This window comes from Callithrix jacchus, chromosome 13 (assembly GCF_049354715.1).
Source record: "Callithrix jacchus isolate 240 chromosome 13, calJac240_pri, whole genome shotgun sequence".
In the NCBI taxonomy this organism is placed as follows: Eukaryota; Metazoa; Chordata; class Mammalia; order Primates; family Cebidae; genus Callithrix; species Callithrix jacchus.
In genome coordinates this window covers 13,370,392-13,397,108 of record NC_133514.1, presented here as the reverse complement: position 1 = coordinate 13,397,108, position 26,717 = coordinate 13,370,392, and the positions used below count along the sequence as shown (strand labels likewise).

At 48.3% G+C, this 26,717-nt stretch overlaps 1 protein-coding gene across 4 annotated transcripts; it reads left to right on the top strand.

Moving 5' to 3' along the window:
• The first annotated feature begins 870 nt into the window (after nt 1–870).
• Nucleotides 871–26,717, top strand: PNOC (prepronociceptin). 4 transcript variants are annotated; one of them, XM_078347174.1, is made up of 4 exons: nt 871–939; nt 12,945–13,099; nt 22,111–22,562; nt 26,305–26,717. In XM_078347174.1, exons 2-3 carry the CDS (start codon nt 12,974–12,976, stop codon nt 22,513–22,515), a joined length of 531 nt encoding a protein of 176 aa, XP_078203300.1. In that variant the 5' UTR covers nt 871–939; nt 12,945–12,973; the 3' UTR covers nt 22,516–22,562; nt 26,305–26,717. The 4 variants fall into 4 exon arrangements, with proteins under 4 accessions (XP_078203300.1, XP_008977312.1, XP_054099685.1 ...); XM_008979064.5 differs by having other exon boundaries at nt 22,111–22,504; nt 26,305–26,529; XM_054243710.2 differs by lacking the exon at nt 871–939 and adding an exon at nt 1,151–1,201.

The following is a 26,717-nucleotide window of genomic DNA, read 5'->3' as shown; positions in this document are numbered from 1 at the left end:
TGCTTGAGCTCCTTAGATGATACCAGTTCAAGCCCTGGGATTCTGGAATATTTTAGATCCTCTTGGGAAAACTAAGGACAGGGTCATGGTGCAATTCACCTAAGGTAAGGAAAGGTGGGGTCCCCAAGGATGCTAAACTCTCGAGCCTGTGCCTTCAGCCTGGGAGCTCTCTTCCCGCAGCCCACCAGCCCCGGCAGCTGCAGCAGACAGGGAGGCTCAGCAGTAAGGGGGCTTGGCTCAGCTCAGCCCTGAGCTCCAGGGCACTCGGTAGTGACACCCTAAGGTGCAGAAGCAGCTTTAAAAAGCTCTCTATTGTGACACCAGACACTGATAAGAGATTTCTAGATCCAGGTGGTACTAATTAAAAGGGGGCCGTGGGGGAGGACGCAGCACATTCATTAAGGGCCCTCGTGTGTTGCAGATTCAAACAGAATCTTTTTCTACTCACAACCTCCTGGGCGGTATGAGACTTGTTTTCCGGAAGAGGACCTGAGGTTCACAAAGAGATGTGTCTTGCTCTGACCGTAAAGCCAAATTTCAGACACTGCCATCTGAGCCTCAAGCCTCAGCGTTCTCCATCGCACCATGCTGTGGGCACCTGTGGAAATGCCTCCTGACCTGGCCCAGGACAGGTAGAGCCACCCCTTGAGTGGCCTAGTTAGGGGCAGTGACATTAGGTGGGGGCTTGGCTCAGCTCAGCCCTGAGCTCCTCCGTGCCGGTGGGAGCTTGGCGTTCGCTCCCCTCCCTTCTGCCTGCCTCCTATTCTTCACTCCTCAGGCAAAAAGGTTGCTCAAGGAGACTCCAGGATTTGGGGTCTGCCTCGTCACTGTCACCAAGAGGCTTTTTTTCCTGACTTGCCAGAGCTCCCCGTCAGTCCTCGCAGAGCCTCTGGAAGCACAGGGAAGGCAGCTGTGGGATCCTGGCTGAACAGAGTCCAGGTGAAGCAGGCTTGAGAACGGATTGATGGGGAGGTGGGGATGTCACAGGTCTGATGGCAGAGCCGGGGGAGGGGAGCTGCCAGGAAGGCTTGCAGGTCCTGCTGTTTGGCTGATGAAGGGGGTCAGTGTGTGTATGTGTCATGGAGGTGGGCAGGGAAGGGGAGGGCTGTGCGTGGGGAGAGGATATATATGCTGGTGTGGCTGAGACATCGGAACCGAGCCTTGCATCCATCGGAGGGAGCCGGGGACTGACAGCTCTCAGGTAGGCAACTGCATGGGGCCCCCAGCCCAACCGTGACTAACTGGACTAAGTGCGTGGAGCCCTGGGAGGGTAGGGCCACCAGGGGCTGGCTCCTCAGGCTCTCTCCTTTGTCCAGTGTGGATGTTGCTGGCCTCTTGCGAGATGGTTTCTTCATTCATCCCCTTTGCAGCGCTTGGATGGTGGGGAACGGGGGAGGGCTGAGCCTCTTCTTTAACCTCAGACAGATGCAGAAGCAGAAAGAGGGGAACTTGGAAATGAGGAAAAGTTTTGCTTCCCCAGCTGTGACCCCTATGTGGTTGTTTCTCTGTGTCAAGAGGAGGCAGCCGGAGGAGTGAGGTCAGGGGAGGGGCAGGCACTTGGTAGGGGGCTTGCCTTCCTCGGGGCGGCCTCCTGGGAGCCCCTGGCCCCCTCTTGAGGGTTTTCTCTCTGCGGCTTCCTTTCCTCCCCGAGGTGGTGTGCAGGCTGCTCCTCCGCCTATCACTCAACTTGATGCCATCCAGACGGGAGTTTTCAATCCGGAGGGAGCCCTTCTCCCTTCTGTCCCCAAAAGAAATTGCTACAAATAACAGGGAAGGGCCGGACCTGGGGAGTGTCCTTCACCTGTGTGCACTGCTGAGCCCCGCGGCGTGTGAGTTCCAGGCAGCATGTCCACGGGCATGACCTTGGTCGCCCAGACCCCGATGCCTTTCGAGGGCTCTTCTCTTCCTCGGCATCTCTCTCCCCTGCCCATCTCCCGCACCTAAAGGTCTTTGACCAGGTCATGCAGAACAGTCCATTCCTAAGTCACCGCCTCCGAACTCTCGAGGCTCTCCCGGCGCCTTCTTTCTTCCTCCTGTCTTTGTGCATTTCTCTCCCTCAAGTCTCGCCTCCCCGGGCTTCGCTACCCAGCCCCTCCTCCCCGCATCTTGCTCTGAACATGGGCAAGTTCTGGGGGAATTTCAAGTAAGGCAGGATGATTCGGGAAATGGACTATTTAAAGCAAGCTGCTTTGGACTTGAATACCCTGATCCTGCGCTTAAACATCTGTGTTTAGCTTCCTCAAGCAGCCCATAATTGCCCCAATTATAACCAATAACATTGTTCGGGAGACTAACAACAGATGAGCTTTGCACGGCATTCACCAGCAAGCCCAGACCAGAGTTTTCAACATCGAGGGGAAAAGTAACTGCCTGGCTTCTTAAAACCTCCCAAAGCAAACACTGCTCTTTCTCGCTGCTGGTGGGTGGCTACCGCATGCACCCTCTTTTTTTCTCTGTAAAGTGTGGTAGGGAAATATTCTACAAGCTTCCACTGAGCCTGTGATGCCTTTAACGAAAAGGATTCATGCTCCTTTAGGCTCGCTGACTCTTCTGCAGGGGAGGGTCCCTGGAAAACCCATCCCCAACCACCAACACGTCAGTAAAAGCAGCAGCTTTTACCTCTCCATGTGCCACCTGGTGCTGCCTGTTGAGGGCGCTGTGGTGCAGCCTAGGGTCGTTGGGGGGGGTGCAGTTTTGTTACACACAGGGCAGCAGCCCCTGATTTATCAGCTGAAGGCTGAGAGTACTTAGGGATTTGCAAAATGCAGGCGATTTGGCATTGTCAATGAAGGGAGAGATTGCAGGATTAGGTTCCAGCCTCTGCTCCCTGGAGCCTAGGACAGAAGCTGTCACTAAGCTATTCTGTATTCAATCAATCAGGTATTTATCACCTACACTCCACCAGGCAGGGAGGCTTGCAGGGCTCTAGTAGATTCAGCAGAGGTGATAATAGCAGCACTTTACATTCGTACAACGATTTCGGCGCTTTCACACCTATTATCCCCAGCAACAGCCTTGTGAGGTGGTGCCATTATCTTGGTGTTGCAGTTGGGGAAACCGAAGCTAAGAGATTAAATGATTTACTCAGTACATGGCAGGGGCAGGACTGAGCTGAGCCATTCTGGCTCCAGTTCGTCTCCCCTTTCCGGTCAGGGGTGCTTACAAATTCACAGTGGGGTCGGGGGTAGAAGACAGACATAACACAAACATGAGAAACAATCAGAGGACCGTGGAAGGCTGGGTGTAATTCAGTCCTAAATTGCACGGTCCAGAGAGTAAGTGCTAGAAGAACTCGGGAGAAGGGGCACGTCCTCCAGGGATTCCTGGGATTCCACCTAGCAGGAAAGCAGGTGAAACTTGGATGGGTCAAGGGCTTTGAAGAGGGAGGCAGCAGCCAAGTGAAACATATAAAGGGAGGGCAAAGGAATTAACATTGCTTGAAACCCACTCTGCACCAGGCAGTGAGCTAAGCTTGTCTACATGGTTATTTCATGCTATTATACACGCGCACACATGCACACAGGTAGAAATGGGAAGTTTCGGGTAAGCGGTCTCCACTCGCACTGACAAGGTTCAGTGATTCCTCATTTCCTCCCTTCAGCTCCACAGCTCCCAAAGCCCACGAACGAAGCATTGAAATCTCATGTGTTCTGAGTCTAGGTGGAGCTGCTCCTCAGGTATCTTAGGAAAGGGATGGGCCCTTCTCAGACAACGGGAGCCATCCTGACAATGGCTGGTAGTGGCTTCAACTGCTGGGAAGTCATGAAGCAAACCAGATTTCCTAAACGCCTTTATTTCAATGCCACAATCCAACACAAAGCTTTCCTTCTATTCACAAACTAGTTGTGAGATTTGGAGCACATCAATTTTGGGGGCAAGCGAGTTTTCTGGGCATCTCCCTAGACAGGCTACAATTAGTTTCAGGCTCAATTTTCCATGATCCTGTGGGGTTTTTTGTTTTGTTTTCAAAATGCTGACAGCTGCTTCAACATTGCAGAAGCACAAAATCGTCAGCCCTGGGGGGCCCAGCCCGGCAGGTGGGGTAGATAGCACGCCTCGCCGTGCACCCCGAGCTCTGCCATCCCGCAATGGCTCAGATCCAACCTCCCCTCTTTCCACACTGGTCTGCGATCTTCCCCCACCTCCCTTCCCCATTCATCCTTTCATTCATTCAGCCAAGGAACGTGTGTGGAGTTCCTGATGGAAGCCGCACACAGCAAGTGCCAAGAGCACAGGGCCGCCGGAGCTCTGGCTTCCTCCAGACTCAGTGTCATGAAATGTTACCCAGCCCGTGCTCCCCAAAAGAGCACGCCTGCCCGACTACCCACTGGGAGTCTTTTGTTTTTATTTTACCTTTCTTAATTTGGACTTTAGTGGATTTTATAATGTATGTAACTTATAAATCAATTAGGCATGTGTACTCAGACTAGACTGCAAGGGATACAAAATTAAAGAAGTTTAAAGATTGTTATCCTAGATTCCCTGCTGCTTATCTGTGTTTTCCCACCTTTTGGAAAAGAACATTGAATGATTTTATCATATAAAAGTAAATAAAAGCCTTTCTTTCCTTCTTTCCTCTCTTCCTTCCTTTTTTCTTTTCTCTCTCTCTCTCTCTCTCTCTCTCTCTCTCTCTCTTTCTGAGTTGGAGGTCTTGCTGTGTTGCCCAGGCTGCTCTTTTGTTGTTGTTGTTTAGAGGCAGGCTGGAGTGCAGTGGCACAATCATAGCTCTCTGCAGACTTAGCCTCCTGGGCTCAAGAGATCCTCCTGCCTCAGCCTCCTGAATAGCTAAGACTACAGACATGCACCACCACACCTAATTTTTTTTTTTTTAAGAGATAGGGGTCTCACTATGTTGCCCAAGCTGGTCTCAAACTCCTGGGCTCAAGCAATCCACCCACCTCAACCTCCTGAGTTGCTGGGATTACGGATGCATGCCAATACACCCAGAGAAAAGTAAATATAAGCTTTAAAAAAAATCGATTTAGATTCTATTGCCAGTATATGTGGGAGCATGGCCCAGAAGCCGGCAGATGGGAGCTGAGGCCCCTTCCCCGCTGTAACAGCCCTGAGCGCACGTCTTTCCCCACCCACCCCCCACACCCTTCCTATGACTTTCCTCCCATGCTGCCCTGAAGCCACTTTCCCACGACACTTCAGCTCCTTTTCCTCTTCCCTTCTTCCCTCCTTTCTCACTTCCAGGAGAGGACAAATATCTGGCCATTCATAAAATCAAAGAATATTAGCCATCTCATCTAACTGCCTCTACTTATAAAAGCAAAAACTGAGGTCCAGAGAGAGAAAAGTTCTTGCATAAAATCCCACAGGTAACGGCAGAGCCGGACTAGCAGCCAGTTCTCGTTTCTGAGCACAGCTCTCGCTCATTCATTTCCCCCCAGCCTGGGGAATGCTTGACCCGTGCTGGACAGGGCAGTTGTTCTCACCTCCACCTCCTCCATGCTGTCTCCCGCTTTCCAGGTGGAAATTTAGATTTGAGGAGGAACATTTGTGTAATTGTATCAGCCAGAAGAGAAGAAACTAAAGCAGCCAGTCTCCATAATGGCTGGTAAACAAGCATAAGCTTCGCTGCAGGAATCTTGTCTGCAATGGGGCTAAGAAATGGGCCATCAGGAAGACCCACCTGTCTTCCCATGGATGTGCAGCTGGTGCACAAGGAAGAATGCCTTGTGAACTGGGGAGAGGCAACAATAAAGAGGTTGTCATCAGGCTGGGCGCAGTGGCTAACGCCTGTAATCCAACACCTTGGGAGGCTGAGGGGGGCAGATCATTTGAGGTCAGGAGATCGAGACCAGCCTAATATGGTGAAACCCCGTCTCTACTAAAAATGCAAAAACAATTAGCCAGGTCTGGTGGTGGGCACCTATAATCCCAGCTACTCAGGAGGCTAAGGCAGGAGAATTGCTTGAACCTGGGAGGCGGAGGTTGCAGTGAGCCGAGATAGCACCACTGCACTCCAGCAAAACTCCGTCTCAAAAAAAAAAAAAAGGTTGTCATCAGACAGGGAGTCCAGAGTTTGGGACTAGAGGAAGTCCCTGAATGAATTCTCCTACATGGAGACAGCCACAGGGATCACTGAGGGGCATGATCAGACATGAGTTTCAGCTCAGCCACGGCAAGTTATGTCGGCTCCTCAAGCCTCAATCTGCTCAATTATAAAATGGAGATAATAGCACTTACCCCACAGGGTGATGCTTATAAAGCAATTAGCACAGAGCCTGGCTCCTGGAGCTCCAAAGTCATAGGAATGTGATTGCTATGAAATGCAAAGATTACGCCACAATGAGATTCTGTCAAAATTTGTCAACCTTCCCAAAGCAGAAACTATAAAGTTGATGGTTTTTCAGAACGTACAGCTTGGAATCAACATACCTGACTTTAAGTCCTGGCTCTGCTACTTTTAAATTGGATGATCCTAGTCAAATTGCTCAACCTCTGAGACCTCATGTTCAACTTAAAAAGGTGGGTTGAAAGCCAGGACCGGTGGCTCACACCTGTAATCCCAGCACTTTGCAGGGCTGAGTTGGGTGGATCACTTGAGGTCAGGAGTTCGAGAGCAGCCTGGCCAACATGGAGAAACCCTGTCTCAACTAAAAATACAAAATCAGCTCGACATGGTGGCGCATGCCTATAATCCCAGCTACTCTGGAAGCTGAGGCAGGAGAACGACTTCGACCTGGGAGGTGGAGGCTGCAGTGAGCCAAGATGGCGCCATTGCACTCCAGCCTGGGCAACAAGAATGAAACTCCATCTCAAAAAAAGAAAAAGGTGGATTGATATAAACCCTAGATTATAGGGTGGTATGATATATGAATATAAAATTCTTTGGTACCCTATCAAGAATACTCTGTATTCTTGATGGAAAGGATAGAGGTGTGTCAGCCTCTAGCAAGAGCAGTCCCTTCTTCTCTTCTCTGCTGGCAACATCTAAATTACAGGCCTTTACACAGGTCATAAGACAAAACTCAATTAGGGTTCAGCTTTGGCTAAAGCTTTGTGATTCTCCAGACAAGCAACTAATTATATTGCCCTTAGAAGCAAGATTACATGCAAATCGATTAAGGCCAAACCCTAGTGGTATTTTATCTTTATAAACAGCAAGGCACAATTAAATTTATGAGGTGTCATTACCAAAAGAAAATGCAATTCAACATTTCTTTATTCAATATGAGACGCCCAGAATATAGTATTGCCACGTAGAAGTGGCTGAGCTTGGCTCACCAAATGAAATTCAAGCCATGTAAAATTCAACCTATGCAGCTAACTTTTTGTTTACTGATGTTTGCTATAGTTGTATAATAAATAGCAACAACCCATCACTATTCCCATTTCACGGTTGAGAAGACTGAGGCTCACAGAGGTGAAGTAATCTGTACACAATCCCACCGTGACAAAGCGTAAGGTTTCAGCACCAATGTAACAGCAAACCTGTTATGATCCCCACTTTGTGGCTGAAAAGACTGAGAACCTCAGAGATGAAATGACTTACCCACAGCCACACAGGTCCACAGTGTAAGATTTAAATACAAATATAACTCGTGAAGTAACTAAGTAAAGGTTTAAACACAAATACAACTCGTGAAGTAACTAAGTGCTCATCTCCATTTAAACACAGAGCATCGTCCACCATCTAGATATAGTCAAGACTTCTTACAAATGAAAAACATCGGCTGAGCTTTCAAAGTTCAAAATCTGATTTAACCTAGAACACAGTTGTAGCAGGTGTTGGGAGGTATATAATAAATACAGAATGCTGTCCATTTTATATATTTTATACATTTACATAATTTTGAGTTTTTGCTGACATTAATCTCATTGTAAAGCTTGCAAGCCACCTGTGGGATGGGTGGAACTATGTGGTTATTTCCATTTGGCGGATTCTGTGACTGGCAGGGGACAATGGACAGCATTGAGTATGGATGGTTCCTCAAACAATCGGTGGAGTCGTTTGATAAAAGTGAGGGAAGACAGAGACAGGCTGAGAAGTTGGAGTTCAGAGGGTGGACGTGCCCCTGACCCGCAGGGAGGGCCTGGCTCGTGCCAAGGATGCTCAACAAGGTCTCCCCAAGTGCCAAGCTGCGGGGCCCCACTTTCACCTGCAGGAAGGTTATCAAATGAAGCACGCACTAAGTGTCCCAGAAGCTCATCTTCCTTTTTCACCTGGCCCCTGAATCCCATTTACCCGGAATTTGAGATGGCAAACATCAGCCAAACCAGCCAACCTTTCCTGAATGTGCAAGTTGCCCCGGTTAATGAAGTTCCTAGAAAAACCTCAGCTAGAGAGCATTTCGCTAACATCTGTCACAGCTAGTCACCTCAGCCTATGTACACATTCTGTATTACAACCTCCCATTAGGAAGGAAACGGTCCCTTTTCTCCTCCCTTCCCTTTCTTCTGCGACATACAGCTACTGCCACCATGTGGCTGTAGAGGGCACAGCCACTCTGTTTGGGACAAATTCTTCTACAAGAATGTCTATCTAGAAAGACAGAAACTTAGTAGCGTGAGAAATGTAAGGCCAGGCATGGTGGCTCATGTATGTAATCCTAGCACTTTGGGAGGCCAACGTGGGTGGATCACCTGAGATCAGGGGTTCAAGACCAGCTTGGCCAACATGGTGAAACTCATCTCTACTAATAATACAAAAATTAGCTGGGAGTGGTGGTGGGCGCCTATGGGTCCCAGCTATTTGGGAGGCTGAGGCAGGAGACTTGCTTGAACCTGGGAGGTGAAGGTTGCTGTGAGCTGAGATTGTGCCACTGCCCTCCAGCCTGAGCAACAGAGTGAAACTCTGTTTAAAAAAAAAAGAGTGTTATAGAGTGAATGCTATGTGCAGGACTCGTTTCTTCTCTTCTTTCTCATATATAGTTCTTATTGCGATTTTAATTGATTACAAACATTAACCCACTAATCATCCTCTGAGATGGGTACTGATTTCATCCCATTCGTGCAGATGAGGAAAGGAGAGGTCAAGTACAGCTAGCAGACTGCAGAGCTGCGATCGGAACCAGGCAGTCTGTAGTCATCAGCAGATGGGAAAGTGCGTATCGCCACAGCTTGGGTCTGTTGTGTCTGTGTTGATGGATGGGGCCCCCGAGGCTTGCTGGCCTCCCACTATGACGTGCTCTTCCAGATGCCAGGCAGCAGAGGAGACTGATATCTAACTCAGACCAGGGGGTGGACATGGCTTCCCAGAAGGGCTGATGCTTGAGGTGTGTGTGAAGGATGAGTTGGAGAAGGATATTCTAGGCAGAGGGAACAGCAAGTGCCAAGATAAAAAGACATTAAGAGGCCAGGCGCTGTGGCTCACGGCTGTAATTCCAGCACTTTGGGAGGCCAAGGTAGGCAACTCACTTGAGGTCAAGAGTTCGAGACCAGCCTGGCCAACATGGTGAAGCCCTGTCTCTACTAAAAACACAAAAATCAGCCAGATATGATGGTGTGTACCTGTAATCCTAGCTACTCAGGAGCCTGAGGCACGAGAATCACCTGAACCCAGAAGGCAGAGGTTACAGTGAGCCAAGATTGTGCCACTGCACTCCAGCCTGGGTGACAGAGCGAGACTCTGTCTCAAAAAAAAAAAAGATATTAAGAGCCTGATACAGTTGGGACCTATACATGATTCGCTGAGACTAGAGGCTGTGCAAGGTCAGGTGCTAGGAAATGAGGCAGGAGTCGGTGCTGAGTCCTTGGAACTCCTCCCGACAGCAATGAGGTTACAGAATTAGTTTAAATATGAAGTGACATCATCAGATTGGAGATGGCAAGCTTGGAGGGAAGCCAGATCATTAGGTGGACTAATTAGGAGGCCATTACAATAACCAAGACAATAAATCTCAACTAAAGCCCTGGTCCTTGGGATAGAGAAGAAAAATTCATCTCAAATGCATCTGCAATACATTTAAATAGGCACTGTGTTCATGATTTGTTTCAAAAATCCATCTCAAATGTGAATTCATTGGCCAGGTGCAGTGGCTTATGCCTGTAATCCCAACACTTTGGGAGGCCAAGGTGGGAGGATCACTTGAGGCCAGGAGTTCGAGACCAGCCTGGCCAATATGACGAGACCTCACTTGTGCTACAAATTTAAAAACTAGCCAAGCATCCTGGGCTCAAGCAATCCTCCCAGCAACTTGGAAGGCTGAGGGGGAGGATTGTTTGAGCCCAGGAGTTCAAGGCTGCAGTGAGCCATCATTGCACCGCTGAGCACCAGCCTGGGCAACAGAGCAAGACCGTCTCAAATGAAAAGGCAACTCGTTAATTTAACAAACACTTATTGAGCACCCTAGTAGCTGTCATCCTCAGTATGAAATGCTTTGATGATGCACGAGGACTAGGGTGGGCTCCTGACATGGTCCTCGGGTGACCTTAGCTGCAGGTCCCTTCTTTGATCCCGTCTTTTTCATACTAGCACTTCCTAAACTTTGGCGTGAATATAAGTCACCTGGGAATCTTGCTAAAAAATGCAGATCCTTACAAAAAATTAGCTGAGCCCGGTAGCGCATACCTGTAATCCTAGCACTTTGGAAAGTTGAGGCGGGCAGATCACGAGGTCAGGAATTCGAGACCAGCCTGGCCAACATGGTGGAACCTTGTCTCCACTAAAAATACAAAAACTAGCCAGTCGTGGTGGTGTGCACCTATAATGCCAGCTACTTGAGACCTGAGAATCTCTCGAACCTGGAAGGTTGCAGTAAGCCAAGATCATGCCACTGCACTGCAGCCCAGGTGACAGAGCAAGAGTGTCTGAAACAATCAAAAAGACATGCAGATCCTCATTCAGTGGTTCTGGGGTGGGGCCCAAGAATCTGCATTTCTAACAAGATTCCAGCTGGTCTGCAGGGTGCATTGGAGTGGCAAAACCTTCTACACTTCCTCAGTATCATCTGATGACAAAGCAATAAAGGCAGTCGTTTTTGCTCTTCTACACTGAACTCTTTTTTTAAGGGAAAAGCTGCATACAGTGAAATGCACAGAATAAATGTACAACTCAATGGGTTTTGGCAAATGGATACACCCTTGTGACTTCAATCAAGAACATTTATGTTTCTAGAAAGTTCTTTGTTCCGTTTCCATTTAATCCTCCAAGTAAAGATGGTTCTACGGGGACCCAAAATGATAGAGTCCAAGGAAGCATCTTTCTGATTCAGGCTTGATCAAAAAATAAGTTTCAAGAGGAATAGTGAAAACTGCATGCCTTTCAGGCAATTCGACATAAGATTGCAAACCACTGATCTAACCAACCAATCTTTGGAGCTGCTGTCTTAGAATAGTTCCTTCATTCAATTTTTAATAGCAAGTTCCACGTGCCAGGGCCTGTGCTTGGCATGGAATGCCAAGGTGAATCACATGGCCTTTTGCTCGGAAAGCCAATGGTCTTAGTCTATCCAGGCTGCTGTAACAACAGAGCATAGACTGGGTAGCTTAGAAACACAGAAATTTCTTTCTTTTTTTTTTTTTTGAGGTGGATCTTGCTCTGTCACCCAAGCCAGAGTGCAGTGGCCTGGTCTCAGCTCACTGCAAACTCCGTCTCCTGGGTTCAAGCAATTTCCAGCTAATTTTTATATTCTTAGTAGCAATGGGGTTTCGCCATGTTGGCCAGGCTGGTCTCAAACTCCTGACCTCTAGTGATCCACCTGCCCCTCAGCCTCCCAAAGTGCTGAGATTACAGGTGTGAGCCAGCATGTCCCATCAACAACAGAAATTTCTTTCTCACTGTCCTGGAGGCTGGGAAGTTGGAGATCAAGATGCCTGCAGATTCAGTGTCTGGTGAGGGTCTATTTCCTGGTTCTTAGATTTTGGCTTTTTGCTGTGTCCTCAAGTAGTAGAAGGAACTAGCTAGCTCTCTCAGGCCTCGTTTATTAATCTCATTCAAAAGGGCTCAAGTCTCTCTCTCTCTTTTTTTTTTTGAGACTGAGTCTCTCTCTGTCAACCAGGCTAGAGTGCAATGGCATGATCTCGGCTCACCGCAACCTTAACCTCCTGGGTTCAAGCAATCCTTTCACCTCAGCCTCCCAAGTAGCTAGGATTATAGGTGCATACCACCACACCATTTTTAGTAAAGACTGGGTTTTGCCATGTTGGCCAGGCTGGTCTCGAACTCCTGACCTCAAATGATCTACCCACCCCAGCCTCCCAAAGTGCTGGGATTACAGTGTAAGCCACTGAGCCTGGCCCAAAGGTCCCATCTCTTAATTCCATCACCTTGGAGGTTAGGATTTCACCATAGGAATTTTAGGAAGACAGAGATAGACCATAGCACTAGCTCACATCTAGCAGGGCTAAGAGACAAAGGACATGCAGGAAGAGAGAATTCAAGGTGTAGGATAGTTGGGGGCATTCCTGGCTACAGCAGGGAAGGCCAGGAGGATTTTCATCCTCCTAAGGCACTGAGTCATTAATAAATCTCATGTTTTACTCCTCTGACTTTTGCACGGCACTTTAAAAAACTCCCGTTACGTATTTCATTTCCTCTTCACAATAGGCCTGTGACAAGGTGGGTGCCACCATTCCCCTTTTATGGGCTATGAAAACCAGGGCTCAAAGAGGTTGATTTAATGTCACATGCTGGTAAGCTGCAAAGCCATGCCTTCAGCTTCCAAGAAAGCCATCTCTGCCACTGCACAGCTGCTCCCAAAAGTGCCCTTGTGGTGTTGAGGCCAGCAGGTGGCAGGAATCACAGGGGTGCCCTCCTCAGGAACCCAGACACAAACAAGCCTCTGCGTGAACACAGCTTGGGTGACAGGACCAGGTCGCCTATGGCCTTGACAGTGTACACCTCTGGAAAGTGAATCTCAGGCCCCTGCTGCTGTCCGCCCAGAGAAAGCAGAGGAGGGTCTTTTCTCATCCCCTGGGTTGGGGTCTCTGGCCCTGAGCAGCCCCCCAAGAATGTCTGTACTCACTACCGTGCTCCTTCCTGTGTGTTCCAGCACCTGCTTTCTGCTCCTGCTCCTGCACCATGAAAGTCCTGCTTTGTGACCTGCTGCTGCTCAGCCTCTTCTCCAGTGTGTTCAGCAGTTGTCAGAGGAACTGTCTCACATGCCAGGAGAAGCTCCGCCCAGCCCTGGATGGCTTCGACCTGGAGGTACGTCTCCTGGAGGCAAGGCAGAGAGGCTGTCCTCCTCCCTGACTACCCCCTCCCTCCCTACTCCAGAGCAGACTTTGAGTGAGAAGCTAAGGCCTCTCCCGAGGTCAGAGGACTTGCCCAGCATCACATGTCCTGTAGGAAACAGATGCAGACTGGAGCTGCCTCTTCCGACCCAGAACCCTGCAATCTTTCCACCTTACCACTTGCAGGAAGAGCCCTGCCTAGGATGCCAAGTTGTTCCCAAGGATAAAATAGTGCTACTCATTTCAGAGAGTTTGGCAAATTCAGAAAGGTATAAAAAATAGAAAAATTAAAATCACTCTCAAGTACACCCGTCAGAGAAAGAATCCTACTTTTTTTCACTTACTGTATTAAACCAAGACACCTTTCCCATGTTATAATTTCTTTCCATGAACATAGTCTACAGTTGGCCCTCTGTATCCACAGGTTTCACATTCAAGGATTCAACTAACCATGGATAGAAAATAATCAGAAAAAAATCAAAAATAATATATCAATAAAAAAAATACAAATAAAACAATACAGCATAACAACTACATAGCATTTACATTATACTAAGTATTATAAGTAATCTAGAGATGATTTAAAGTATACAGGAGGATGTGCATAGCCATTTTATTTATTTATTATTATTATTTTTTTGAAACAGAGTGTCACTCTGTCACTCAGGCTAGAGTGCAATGGTACAATCTTAGCTCACTGCAGCTTCCACCTCCCAGGGTCAAGCAGTCCCTCCATCTCAGCCTCTGGAGTACTGGGATTACAGGTGCCTGCCACCACACCCCTGCTATTTTTTTGTATTTTTAGTAGAGGTGGGGTTTCACACATTGGCCAGGCTAGTCTCAAACTCCTTACCTCAACTGATCCACCCACTTTGTCCTCCCCAAGTGCTGGGATTACAGGTGTGAGCCACCATGCCTGGCCGCATAGCCGTTTTATATAAGGGACTTGAGCATCTACAGGTTTAGCCTCCTGAAACCAGTCTCCTGTGGAGACAGAAGGACCATGTAATTTGTTTAACCATTGAACATGCGTGTGTCCTTTATTTTTGATATTTCAGATAATTCAACAGTGAACCCCTCGGTGCCAAAATGCTCTCTTATATTTTAAATTTCCAACGTAAGATATGAATCCAATATTAACTTTTTCTTCATTAAGTAAATTGCTTTGTCAACTACCTACATTTCAGTCTAGTTACTCCTCTCCTATAAATCCAGTATAGCTCAATTGTTTCTTACTTTATAGTCACATAACTTCCTTCAAAAGATGCCATCTTTTAAACCCTTTAACCTTTCAAAACAACCAGAAGCACCACAGTTCCTTAAGGCAAATATACAAATGAAGAAACCAGTATTTGGGGAAACTAATGCATCCTGGTATCTCCTACCTCCAGGTAACAGGAGGAGACAAAACCCAGCAGAGCTAAAGCTCCAAGCTCCTGGGCTCAGTGGTTTGCAAGCCCATTTTCCAACCAGTCTTAACCACCCAGGGCATCTCCAGCTAACCAATTCACTTACTATATTATACTAGGATCGGTTTCCTATGTTATTAACATTATTACTTTCTGTGAATATCATCTATGGTTGGCCTTCGGTAAAGTGGTTACAATAAACCTCTTCTCTTATTCCTCCACCATGTTTCTCTCTGAGCTCTTACCCTGCTGGTAATTCCCTCCTTCAGGAACCTCAGCCCTCTCTCTGTCCACGTGCTTCATTCTCTTCCCTACTCTGGCTACTGCGTTGGTTCCTTGTCCTCTCCCCACTCCCTACACATAAAGGATCATCAAGATTCTCTGCTTTTCACCTCCCTCTGAGAACCCGCCCATATATCCCAGGCATTCCGCTTCCCTCAGGCTGCAGAAAACTCCTAGAAGCCCCCTCCTGACCTCCTCTCTCTTGGACTCCAGACCCACGTTCCCAATCACTTTCCATAGTTCCTAGGAAATCTGCCTTCTCTTCCTGTTCTGCCATCGTGCCTGCCTCGGCCTCCTCCCCGATTCATAAATCCTACACGCACTTCAAATCCCAGATTAACTGTTCCCTGTAAGAAAACACTGCACTGATTCCCCACTGACCCCAGTGGAGTGGGCCCTCCATCCTTGTTTCTAATTGTTAGTCATATCTGAAGGACTCTCTCTCCCCATCTAGAGAGAACTTTCTTTGCTGATGGATCCAAGTCTCCCAGCATGCAGCACGGTGTGTGGCACAGAGCATAGTTCAATAAACACATCCCATCCCCGTGGAAACTGGAAGATTCTAAGATCATTAGTCTCCTCCTAGGCACGTCTGCTGCAGTCTCTGTAAAGGTTTTACGTTTGCATCTTTCAGAGACTCAAAACTTTGGAGCATGTCTCCATCTGTCCATAGCATCTTAAATATCTGGGGTCTAGACAACGTTCTTAGCTTTATTTCTTTGAAACAAGTCAGCGGCCAGGCGTGGTGGCTCACCACGCACTCATCCAAGCACTTTGGAGGCCAAGGCAGGCAGATCACCTGAGGTTGGGAGTTCAAGATCAGCCCAGCCAACATGGTGAAACCCCATCTTGAAAAAAAAAAAAAGAAAGAAAGAAAGAAAGAAACAAGTCAGAAAATGGACACATAAAGCCTCACAATGGGGGGACTAACCCTTCGCAGTGCCCACTCACCCCCCAGAGGATGTGGCTGCCTGCTTGTTTTGTTTCTAGTTTGTATTCACTTTTAACCTAAGTTTAATGAAGTGCCTAGAATGTAGGCACTCAAATCCCATTTCCAAATCTGGCAGCCCTGGACTACATCCATTCTGTGACTGATTGGGGGACTCATATTTCAGCAAGGGTCACTTCCCTCAAATTACATAACCCTATTCCCAGGGTCCTCTGGATCCTTGGCTTCATGAAGAAACTTTTTATTTATGCTCCTAGTAGACTACTCAAGAATGGCTGGCTTATTGTTGGACTATAATTTTGGTTTGTAAATGACTCACACCGAAACCCATTGCAACATCCTGGCCTTTAACCTCATTGTGAATGCTACTTACTTCATCAGCTCAAGGAGAAAAAACCATTCACTAAGTGGTTTTAGAGACAAGAAATAAGGCAACCAATCCCCAAGTAAGAGTATGGGGAAATTTACTTGAAACTCCCTAAAACTTGGCCTGGTACAGTGGCTTATACCTGCAATCCCAGCACTTCAGGAGGCCAAAGTGGGTGGATCACTGGAGGCTAGGAGTTCAAGACCAGCCTGGTCAAAAAGGCAAAACCCTGTCTCTACTAAAAATACAAAAATTAGCTGGGCGTGGTGGTGCGTGCCTGTAATCCCAGCTACTCAGAAGGCTGAGGCATGAGAATCACTTAAACCCAGGAGGCAGAGGTTGCAGTGAGCTGAGATCATGCCACTGCACTCCAGCCTCGGGGACAAAGTGAGACTTTGTCTCAATCAATCAATATAATTCCCTAAAATTCTGTTGCAAAAGAAACTACCTTCTGGTATTTCCATCTTCATTAAGTGAAACCTCTAATGAGGTGACTTGCAGTAGGAGTTCCTTATACATTTGTCTTCTGTTCCATTCATCTGCTGTATTTGTCCTCAGATACTCTAGCGGGACCTCCCAAAGCAGGTACCTCCCAAATGTCTCTCCGTCAGAAGTGGTGTAACTCTTTAGTGGCAGAAACTTGACCACGTTTATGAGCTGCTTTATCTCCAATGGGTTCGTGTGCCTGTTTCCCACTTTGTACCCTAATCTTTGAGCCCAGAAACCCAAATGGCCCTTCACTCACTTTCCCCATAAGCCCGTCTTTACAGATCAATTTGGCAACATTCCGAGACTCCAGATGCCCATAAGCATTCTGGCTTAATATAGCAATGCCATCAGAATGGGCTGCCAAAACGTGTCCAGCTCACTTAATAAGCCATTAACCCATCTCTGGAAAAAGGCTGGTGAGTTCCGCACACCAGAGGGTCAGGCATTAAGCTCCTATGTCCATCTGGTGCTACAAATGCTGTTATGAATTTGGCTTCCTCCTATTTGCCCAAAATCCTCTCCTAAATCAAGAATTAAGGTGATTTTGTTAGCATCTAATTGATCTAACAGTGCATCAAGTCTGGGTATGGACTGTGGCATCTGGTTTGATCACAGAATTTCATTTTCTCTGACTGACACAAAATCTAATCACCATCTGGGCTTAGAAAGCCAGGGGCTCAAAGAAGATGGAAGCACCTCCAGGGTTATCAACTCTCCCACCTGTCTCTGTACACTGACGGACCAGAACAATTCCACAAGCAGTTTGGGGCTCCTATTCTGCCAGGACTGGATCAAGCGTGCTCAAAGGCACAGCTCCACCACTCTGCCTCGATGGCTTTCCCAGGGCCCACCACACTTCTCGGCATCCCTGTTGACTTTGTAGAGCTGAGTTTCTCACACTTGCCACTATGGGCACACTTTTGACCGGGGAATTGTTGTGGGGCTGTCCTGGGCATTTTGGTGCCATTCACACACACACACACACACACACACACACACACACACTTCTGACAACCAGCAATGTCTCCGGATGTTGCCAAATGGCCCCTGGGCAGGCAAAATTGCTCCCAGTTGAGATCCACTTCTGTCAAGTACTAACTCAAGAGGATTCTGATCTGAAAGAATATACTAGATGTTGATTCTGGCTGGTTTTCTTCAAAGTATTTCAGGAGCAGGCTAAGTACAGACCCAAGTGACCCTTTCTCTGTAAGAGTCTATAACCATGTTCCATGATGGCTCCTTCCTCCTCAGAGAAAGTTCCAAAGCAGGTCTCCAAGTATCATCCATCCTCAGAATCACCCGGGCTGTGGCTGAAAAGGCAAATTTCTGGGCCCCACCCTTGACTTAGCGAATCAGAATCTCCAATGCTGTTGGCTAAAACTTTGCATTCTAACAAACTCCAGTAGCATTTTTTTTTTCTTTGAGACAGAGTTCTGCTCTGTTGCCAAGGCTGGAGTGCAGTGGAGCAATCTCAGCTCACTGTAGCCTTGACCTCCCAGGCTCAAGCAGTCCTCCCACCTTAGCCTCCCAAGTAGCTGGAACTGCAGGTATGCACCACCACACCCCGCTAACATTTTTATTTTTATAGAGACAAGGTCTCCCTATGTTGCCCAGGCTGCTCGCAAACTCCTGGACTCAAAGGAGCTTCCTTCCTTGGCCTCCTAAAGTACTGGGATCATAGGCGTGAGCCACTATGCCCAGTACAGTAGCAATTCTTATAGAATACTCCAGAAGTTTGCAACTCCACTGTTTTTAAGGCAGCCCTCCCTATCTGTGGAAGTTACCTATCATGTTTTATAATCAGTAACATCGCAAGTGTGAAAAAGCAGTTCCCTGCATCTCCCTGCTAAGGTCATTCTCGCAGCAACTAGGTTCCATGTGTTAAATATCTCTGAGCAAAAGCTAAATAAAAAGGCAGCTCAGAAAAACCATGGCTTGAGCATCACTAGGGGCCAGTGTCACCTCCTGTGACTACCAGGTGGACTTGGACAGGTTGCTCCTCGGAAACCCCACCAGGGAAGGAAAGGAACACTCGTGCCAGACCCAGTCCCCACCTGCCCACTCCAGTCCATTGGAATCTGGGCAATCCGCTCATCCAAACCTCAGCTCTTGGTCTCGTAGAATCCTTCTTGCATAAATTGCCACTATTTCATATTGCAGGCCCACAGAGAGAGCTGAGCAGAGTCTGGGTCGGCCACAAGGCATCTTTATACTGTTATCTAACCGTGTCGTTCTGGACAAAGTACTGAACCGCATCATAAAATGCAAAGACTGAATTACATTCGTGATTTGCAAACCCAGGCAAATATCAGAATTACCTGACCTTTGTAAAATTAAGTTTTTAATTCCTTTATAAAAATAGGTTTTAATCCCTGGTTCTATTCTTCAGCGATTTAGTTGAGTCTTGAAATTCTGTGTTTTTAAAAGCTCTGCAGATGATTGGGACTCACATCAAAGGGTGGGACCCTTCAGACCAGGTGTGGTCTCTGTCTCCAAAAAAGGGGGGAAAAAAAGAATAAAAAAGAATAAAAGAATCCTGGACTGATGGGACAGCCGAGTAATCAGATAAGCAAAGGGTGGCAGCAAGGTGACAGGAGCTGCTGCAGCAGTGTGCATGCTAAGCACTGCGGGTGTTCCAGTCCTGGTCACAACTAGCTGCGATCCCTGTTCCTCCAGGGACTCTTTCTCATCTCTTTTCCTTCCCTTCCTTTTGCACTCTTAGCTAAATATAAAGCGACTTCTTGATTCATTCAGCTCAGCTCAATAAACCTCTACTGAAACCCTACTCTTTACTGGAAGGAGAAGACTGCTGCAAGGGATTCAAACATAAGATTCGGTCCCTAACTTGTCATATTCTGCCTTAGAAGGCAGTGCAAATGGCCAGGCGCAGTGGCTCATGCCTGTAATTCCAGCACTTTGGGAGGCTGAGGTGGGTGGATCACCAGGTCAGGAGTTCAAGACCAGCCTGGCCAATATGGTAAAACCCTGTCTGTACTAAAAATGCAAAAATTACCTGGGTGTGGTGGCATACACCTGCAGTCCCAGCTGCTTGGTGAGGCTAAAGCAGGAGAATCGCTTGAACCTGGGAGGCGGAGGTTGCAGTGAGCCGAGATCGTGCCACTGCACTCCAGCCTGGACTACAGAGCAAGACTCCGTCTCAAAAAAAAAAAAAAGAGAAGGTATTACAATTTAATGACATAAAGCATTAACATTTCCACAAGAGGAATACAAAGTTCTGTGGGAACACAAAGGCAGGAGAGAGCGATTCTTGCCAGGGAACGAGAAGGTATCAGAGAAGGGCAGCACTGGAGCTTGTCTGGGTCCCAAAGGATGGAGGAAAGGATGCAAGGAGGTCACTGCATCTAAGGGACAGAGAGAAAGGTGTGTGGGTGGGAGGAGCTTTGTGGTATTCAAGGTGCTAGGAACAGCCTCATAGGCCTCAGGGGGTGTGTGATGAAGAATAGGATATAAGACGGAGATGATGGCCGGGCCAGGTTGTAGAGGGATTTGAATGCTCTGCTCCAGAGTTCGTCGCTGTTTTATGGATAAGATAAACAATTAGTTGTGGGCAAGGTAATGGCATGATCAGTTATTCTTCAGAAAGGGCATTCTGCCAGGGGTACCACATTGATGACAGTGGCAAACACCAGAGATGCAGAGATGAGTGAGGAACCTGCTCCACCTAAGAGGCACTTAGGCGGTGGCAGAGGGAGTGGGAGGAGGGACAGACCTGTAGACTGGAGGGATAGGGGCAGGGAGAAGGGAGGAAAAGATATGCCCAGGGCTTGAAATCTGAGTCAACTGGGGAATGAGGTGCCACTCAGAGACAGGGAACAAGAGGCCAAGCAGAAGGACTAGAGTATCAGATAAGAATGAAATTCACCTGCTAGTAACAAACACCTAAAGTGACAGTGGCTGAAATCGACAGAGATTCAGTTCATCACAAGGAGTGAGGAGGGGACAGCCCAGGGCTGTGGTGGCAGCTCCAGTCTCCTCTCTCTTCCCTGCCAGTCGGCAGCTTCTAGGCCATGACTGCCATCCTCTGAGTCGCTGCATGGTTTCTAGATGGCATACACGGTGTCACCCAAAATGTCCACATTCCAAGAAGAAAGTTGGAGGAAGAGGAAAACGGGACGTTCTTCCCACCTAAGTCAGTCTCCTACTTTCTTGGAAACCCACCTGATACCTGATCACTTCCTTTTTTTTATTTCTGAGGCAGAGTCTCACTCTGTTCACTCAGGCTGGAGTGCAGCGGCATGCTCTCAGCTCATTGCAACCTCCACCTCCCAGGTTCAAGCAAGTCTTCTGCTTCAGCCTCTCCAGTAGCTGGGATTACAGGCACCCACCACCACACCCATCTAAGTTTTGTATTTTTAGTAGAGAAGGGTTTTCGACATGTTGGTCAGGCTGGTCTCAAACTCCTAGCCTCAAGTGATCTGCCTGTTTTGGCTTCCCAAAGTGCTGGGATTACACTTCCATTTTTAATGTCGTCAGCTACTTACAGCTCTAAGGAAGCGGGGGAAATGTACGTGTTGCCTTTAGGAATAAAATAGTGTTCTGTGCATAAGGAGAAGGGAAGATGGATACGGGCTGGTCAGTTGTACCTTCTGCCCTAGAAGGAGCCCTGGAAGGCAGGCAGGAGCTCCACGCTACGACGAGGGGCTCTGCCTGCTGACTCGAAGCCCCAAGGCCAGGTTGAAGTGGGGTTTCCAGCTAGCTGGCTAAGACCAGACACCTGGATTGAAATTATGGGTGAAGCCAAAATAGCAAATAGAAAGAAAAGCTGGGGGCAGAGGCTTCCAGGAGGCCCAGTCAGAACCAAGAATGAGGGAGGTGGGGGACCAAGGTCAGAACCAGCCAAGAGTGGCTAGAGAAACAGCGTGGTCCAGCGTGGGCAGGAGAGGCAGAGCAGAGCATTCCCAGGGGCCAGGCGGGTCTGCTGGGCTCACATCTGATGGACCGGATGAAAAATTAACAACACCCTGGTAGATTTTTACACAGTGACCTTAAAATAGACATGCAGATTTGACTACATACTTTCACATCCCAATTTCTTTAACCCATCTGACCTTCCACAAGCCTGAGGAGAGAACGAAATAAAATTCTTTATGAGTGACAGTCATGAGCTGAGCTCAGCTCCAAAAACCCGACCAAAGATATAACAGGGTGTGGTGCTGGGCACACTGATCCTGTGTTAACTGGCTATTGTAAACGTGTTGTGACACCAGAGCAAGTTGCACTCACCTCTCTGAGCCCTGCTTCTTTTAAAATGATGGAGCTGGGTCAGATGATTCTGTTTCTTTCCAATTCTGAAATTCTGTGAACCCAGAAACCTGTGTAAAACTGCTGCACGTTATTTGATACATTAGATGCTTCGGAAGCCCTTGCATTGGTGCAGGTACAGCCGACAGAGGGCCGGATCTCCTCCCTCGCCTTGGACTAACAGAGGTCCTTGTTCCTTCTCCCCTCCTCTCACCCCATCTTTGCAGCTGTGCATCCTCGAGTGTGAAGAGAAGGTCTTCCCCAGTCCCCTCTGGACTCCATGCACCAAGGTCATGGCCAGGAGCTCCTGGCAGCTCAGCCCAGCTGCCCCAGAGCACGTGGCGGCCGCTCTCTACCAGCCCAGAGCCTCAGAGATGCAGCATCTGCGGCGAATGCCCCGTGTCCAGAGCCTTTTCCAGGAGCCTGAAGAGCCCGAGCCTGGCATGGAGGAGGCTGCTGAGATGCAGCAGAAGCAGCTGCAGAAGAGATTTGGGGGCTTCACTGGGGCCCGGAAGTCAGCCCGGAAGTTGGCCAACCAGAAGCGGTTCAGTGAGTTTATGAGGCAGTACTTGGTCCTGAGCATGCAGTCCAGCCAGCGCCGGCGCACCCTGCACCAGAATGGTAATGTGTAGCCGGAAGGGGCGCTCCTCCCAGCTGTACCGGCCACTGCAACCCATGAGTGAGTTGGGCACCAATAAACTGGGGGCAAGGAGAGACCTCACACACCATCTTAACCTTGCTCCCAGGCCTGGAAGCACATTCATTCATACACACACACACACATCCTCTCAAGAATCATCCCCCCGCCCCACACACACAGACACCCTCGAGGATCATCCCCAAACACACACACCCCGAGGATCATCCCCAAACACATGCACACACACCCTCTCAAGGAGTCAGCCCACCCTTTCTCTAAGGAGCAAAGATTTTCCTCTGATTGTGAAGCCGACCACTCCGGGCTAAAGACTGGTTACCATGGGGATAAGAGTAGTATGTTAAGATAACTAATTCCTCTATCACTCCCCAGAAGCTTAGTTACCGTGGGGACAGTTAAGTGGACCAATACTCCCACCCGGTTGCCATGGCAACCAGTCAGCTCACCTGTCCTCTAGACGGTCTCTCTAAACACCAGGAGCGGGACCTACTCTCAGCCATTCGCAGAGTCCAGTAACTACAGTTATGATGGTGCTACTTCACCTTCAAAGAAGGCTGACCTATCCCTCGCCTTTCCCCAGGTCTTGGGGTGCCTGGCTCAGTGGAAACATTTACGTTTCCCATTTTGCCTGGCCAGGAGTTCTTGTTACTATCAGGAGTTGCGGTTTCTGCTCTTCCTCTGTCCACAAGCCATTTGTCGATCCTGCCACCTTGCCAGAGAGGGACTGAATCCCTGTAGTCATTGGTATCATTACTGAGCAAGACATGGAGAATTTGGCCAATGGACCTAGTAGTTACTAGAATACAGACTACAGGGGTTCGTCGTCTTCCCAGTGTGCCATTTTGGTCTCAGTTTTGTTAGCTGGCTTGCTTTTATTCCTCTCTCTTTTTTTCCTCGTTCTCTTTCTTCTGCTCTGTTTCTACCCTCTAAGGCACCTGATACAAGTCTACATGTCTAATAATATACATCAAAGACTCTAATCAAGGCCAGGCGCGGTGGCGCATGCCTGTAATCCCAGCACTTTGGGGGGCTGAGGTGGGCGGATCACCTGAGGTCAGGAGTTCAAGACCAGCCTGACCAACATGGAGAAACCCCGCATCTACTAAAAATACAAAATCAGCTGCATGATGTCGTGCACCTGTAATCCCAGCTACTCAGGAGGCTGAGGCAGGAGAATCACTTGAACTCAGGAGGCAGAGGATGCAGTGAGCCGAGATGGTGCCATTGCACTCCAGCCTGGGCAATGAGAGTGAAACTCCATCTCAACAACAACAAAGACACCTGATTGATTACGTGGTGATTCAAAACCCACCTTTCCTTAGGCCTTCGACTAATACATCACTTTGAGTGGCACTGACAAACTAGGACGGTGGAATTTTCTGAAAATGTAGAGAAGTCCCCACCATCAAGGCTATGTGCCCTAATTTGTATACGGGAATACGATCATCTGCAGAATCCTCCACATCTCCTTAAAGAGCTAAGAAACTTGCCTGTATTCATCTATTTTGCATTGCTATAAAGGAATACCTGGGGCTGGGTACTTTATAAACAAAGTTTATTTGGCTCACGGTTCTGCGGTCTACACAAGAAGCAAAGCACCAGCTTCTGCTTCTGGTGAGGCCCTCGGGGAGCTTTTACTCATGGCAGAAGGAGAGCTGGCGTGCCACATGGCAAGAAGTGGCAAGAGAGGGAAGAGGGGAGGTCCCCGCCTCTCTAACAACAACCACATCTCCCATGAACTCATTACCGTAGGGTGGGCACCAAGCCATTCCTGAAGGATCCACCCCCACAACCCAAACACTGCCCACTAGGCCCACCTCCAACATTGCGGATCACATCTCAACATGAAATTGGAAGAGGACAAACTTCCACACTGTGTCATTGCCCTAACCCAAAGAACCAGTCAGTTCATCCACATCACCCCAAAACATTACCCAAGTGGGGCTTCTCCCTGAATCACAGCATAAGAGAAAAATGTCTGCCTGTGCTGTTTTATGTTGCGTTCCATAGTCAGAGGCAGCCATCACTAATAACCTTCATGAAGATACATGAGTGCATATTGCTAACGTTTGGTGCCCACACTTGAGCACGGAGACGGCCCCTTTGCAGGGAGGCCCGCTACCAAATGCGGGCACATGTATTAAGTTGTGAAGAGAAGGCTGATGTGTTTATTTTAGCAGCATGACTCATCTCCAAAGGCCCCGAATTCACCTGCACTGCTTTTGAGCCATCCTCTTGGATCCCTCACAAGCCTCCTGCTTCTTTCTAAGCCTTATCTCCATAGCACCTAACACAAATCGTTCAGAAGCAGCATGGGTTGAATTCTTTCACATCTTAAAGAGATTGCTCTTTAAAGTGTCTCTTCAGGGGCACTGAAGCTCATGTCTCATTCTGAACGATGACGATGCTCTTTACTTAAACACAGCTGAAAATCAGGTCCATTAACAGGAATCCATTTGTTTTTTAAAAATGATTTGAGCCTCCATCCAGGCCATTGGTTTTTCTAATCTGTTATGCTTCCAACTGAGAGGCACTGAAACCAAGCCGGGAAGGAGCTTCTGTCGGCGGCTCTGCTCACATGTCAAGTTCTGGAAACATTAACCAGCTCACTGGGGTATTACTGATGACTCTCCTTTCTCCTTCTGCAACCACCTCTCTGTTTCTTTCCCCGCTACATGCACGGTGGGTGAGTTCCAATACGGATGTTATTTATGAGGGAGTCTGACGGGCGGCTTCAACCTTGTTTTCATCCACATACATACAACCCAACCTGCCTTACACTTGAAGATGTCTGCATATTGGGGGACTCTTGTTACCAATGCTGTCCTTGACGTCTACGATATCGGATACTAATCGACAGGGAGAAGGCTGGGAAGAAGTGGGGCCACCTTGCACTGAAATGGGATAAAGAACCCTATTCAGGGCTGGGCGTAGGGGCTCACGCCTGTAATCCCAGCAGTTTGGGAAGCCAAGGAGGGTGGATCATCTGAGGTCAGGAGTTTGAGACCAGTCTGGTCAACATAGTGAAACTCTGCCTCTACTAAAAATATAAAAATTAGCAGGTGTGGTGGCGGTCACCTGTAGTCTCAGCTACTTGGGAGGCTGAGGCAGGAGAATCCCTTGAACCCAGGAGGCGGAGGTTGCAGTGAGCCAAGATCATGCCACTGCACTCCAGCCTGGGCAACAAGAGAGAAACTTTGTCTCAAAAAAAAAAAAAAAAAAAAAAACCCTATTCAGAAAGTGTAATGATGTCCTAGGAAGGACAGGCGTTGGGGTGCAGGCCCACCTCTACACAGAACTGGTCACAGCTGCTCTTGGGTCTGCCTTCCTCTCCCCTGACCCTATACTGCCTTCCTCTTTTCTGCTGCCCTCAGGCCGTGCCCCTTCTAGGCAGTGGAAACAGCACATTCATTCGTGCTCAGGTATCAGTGCCATCAGGCTCAAAGAGCACTTGGAAAAAAGGACTATAGAACAAGGATGCTATTTCGCATGGGCTCTGAACACCAGGGAGGCTGTTCCCCAGAAGGGGCTTGTCACGTGCCTTTCACAGCCCATGGACTCCCCTTTAGTGTACTAGTCCGGCCAGTGGAGCCGACATGTGGAGGAGCTGGAGGACCCCTCTGGCTATGTTAGAAACAGTTTCTTTGGGTTGACAGCTTTTCTTTGCCTCCTTTTCACTGCTTCAGTCTCTAGGGGGAATAGAAAAAGTTCAGATAAACCAACAGGTTTGCTATTTTGTAATCATTTATTTCTGTCTCCGCAGGCGTCCAGGTGATCCCCCAAACAGCATGTGTCCAGCCCCAGACCTGCCGCCTGGGAACCAGGATTCCTTCTTCCCCAAGGCACTGAGGACCTGCAGACCCAGCAGGCTTCATTTGCCTCCAGAACCTCCCCGTCTGGTTGTTCCTCCCCAGCCCCTGGCATGTTTCACCACAGCCCTGTTGCTACATCAGAGTGTATTTTTGTAATTCCTCCAGCTACCATTGCAATGGCCCCGTCTCTCCTGCTCACCCGCCTCGTCCCCCTTCTAGGGGCAGGTGAAAGGAATAGGAAATCGAGCCTGGGGCTTTGACTCACCACTGCCATAACTTGTTTGTAAAGGAGCTGTTCTTTTTGACTGATTGTTTCAAACAATGATTTCTCCATTAAACTTCTACTGAGCAAATGGTTAATAAA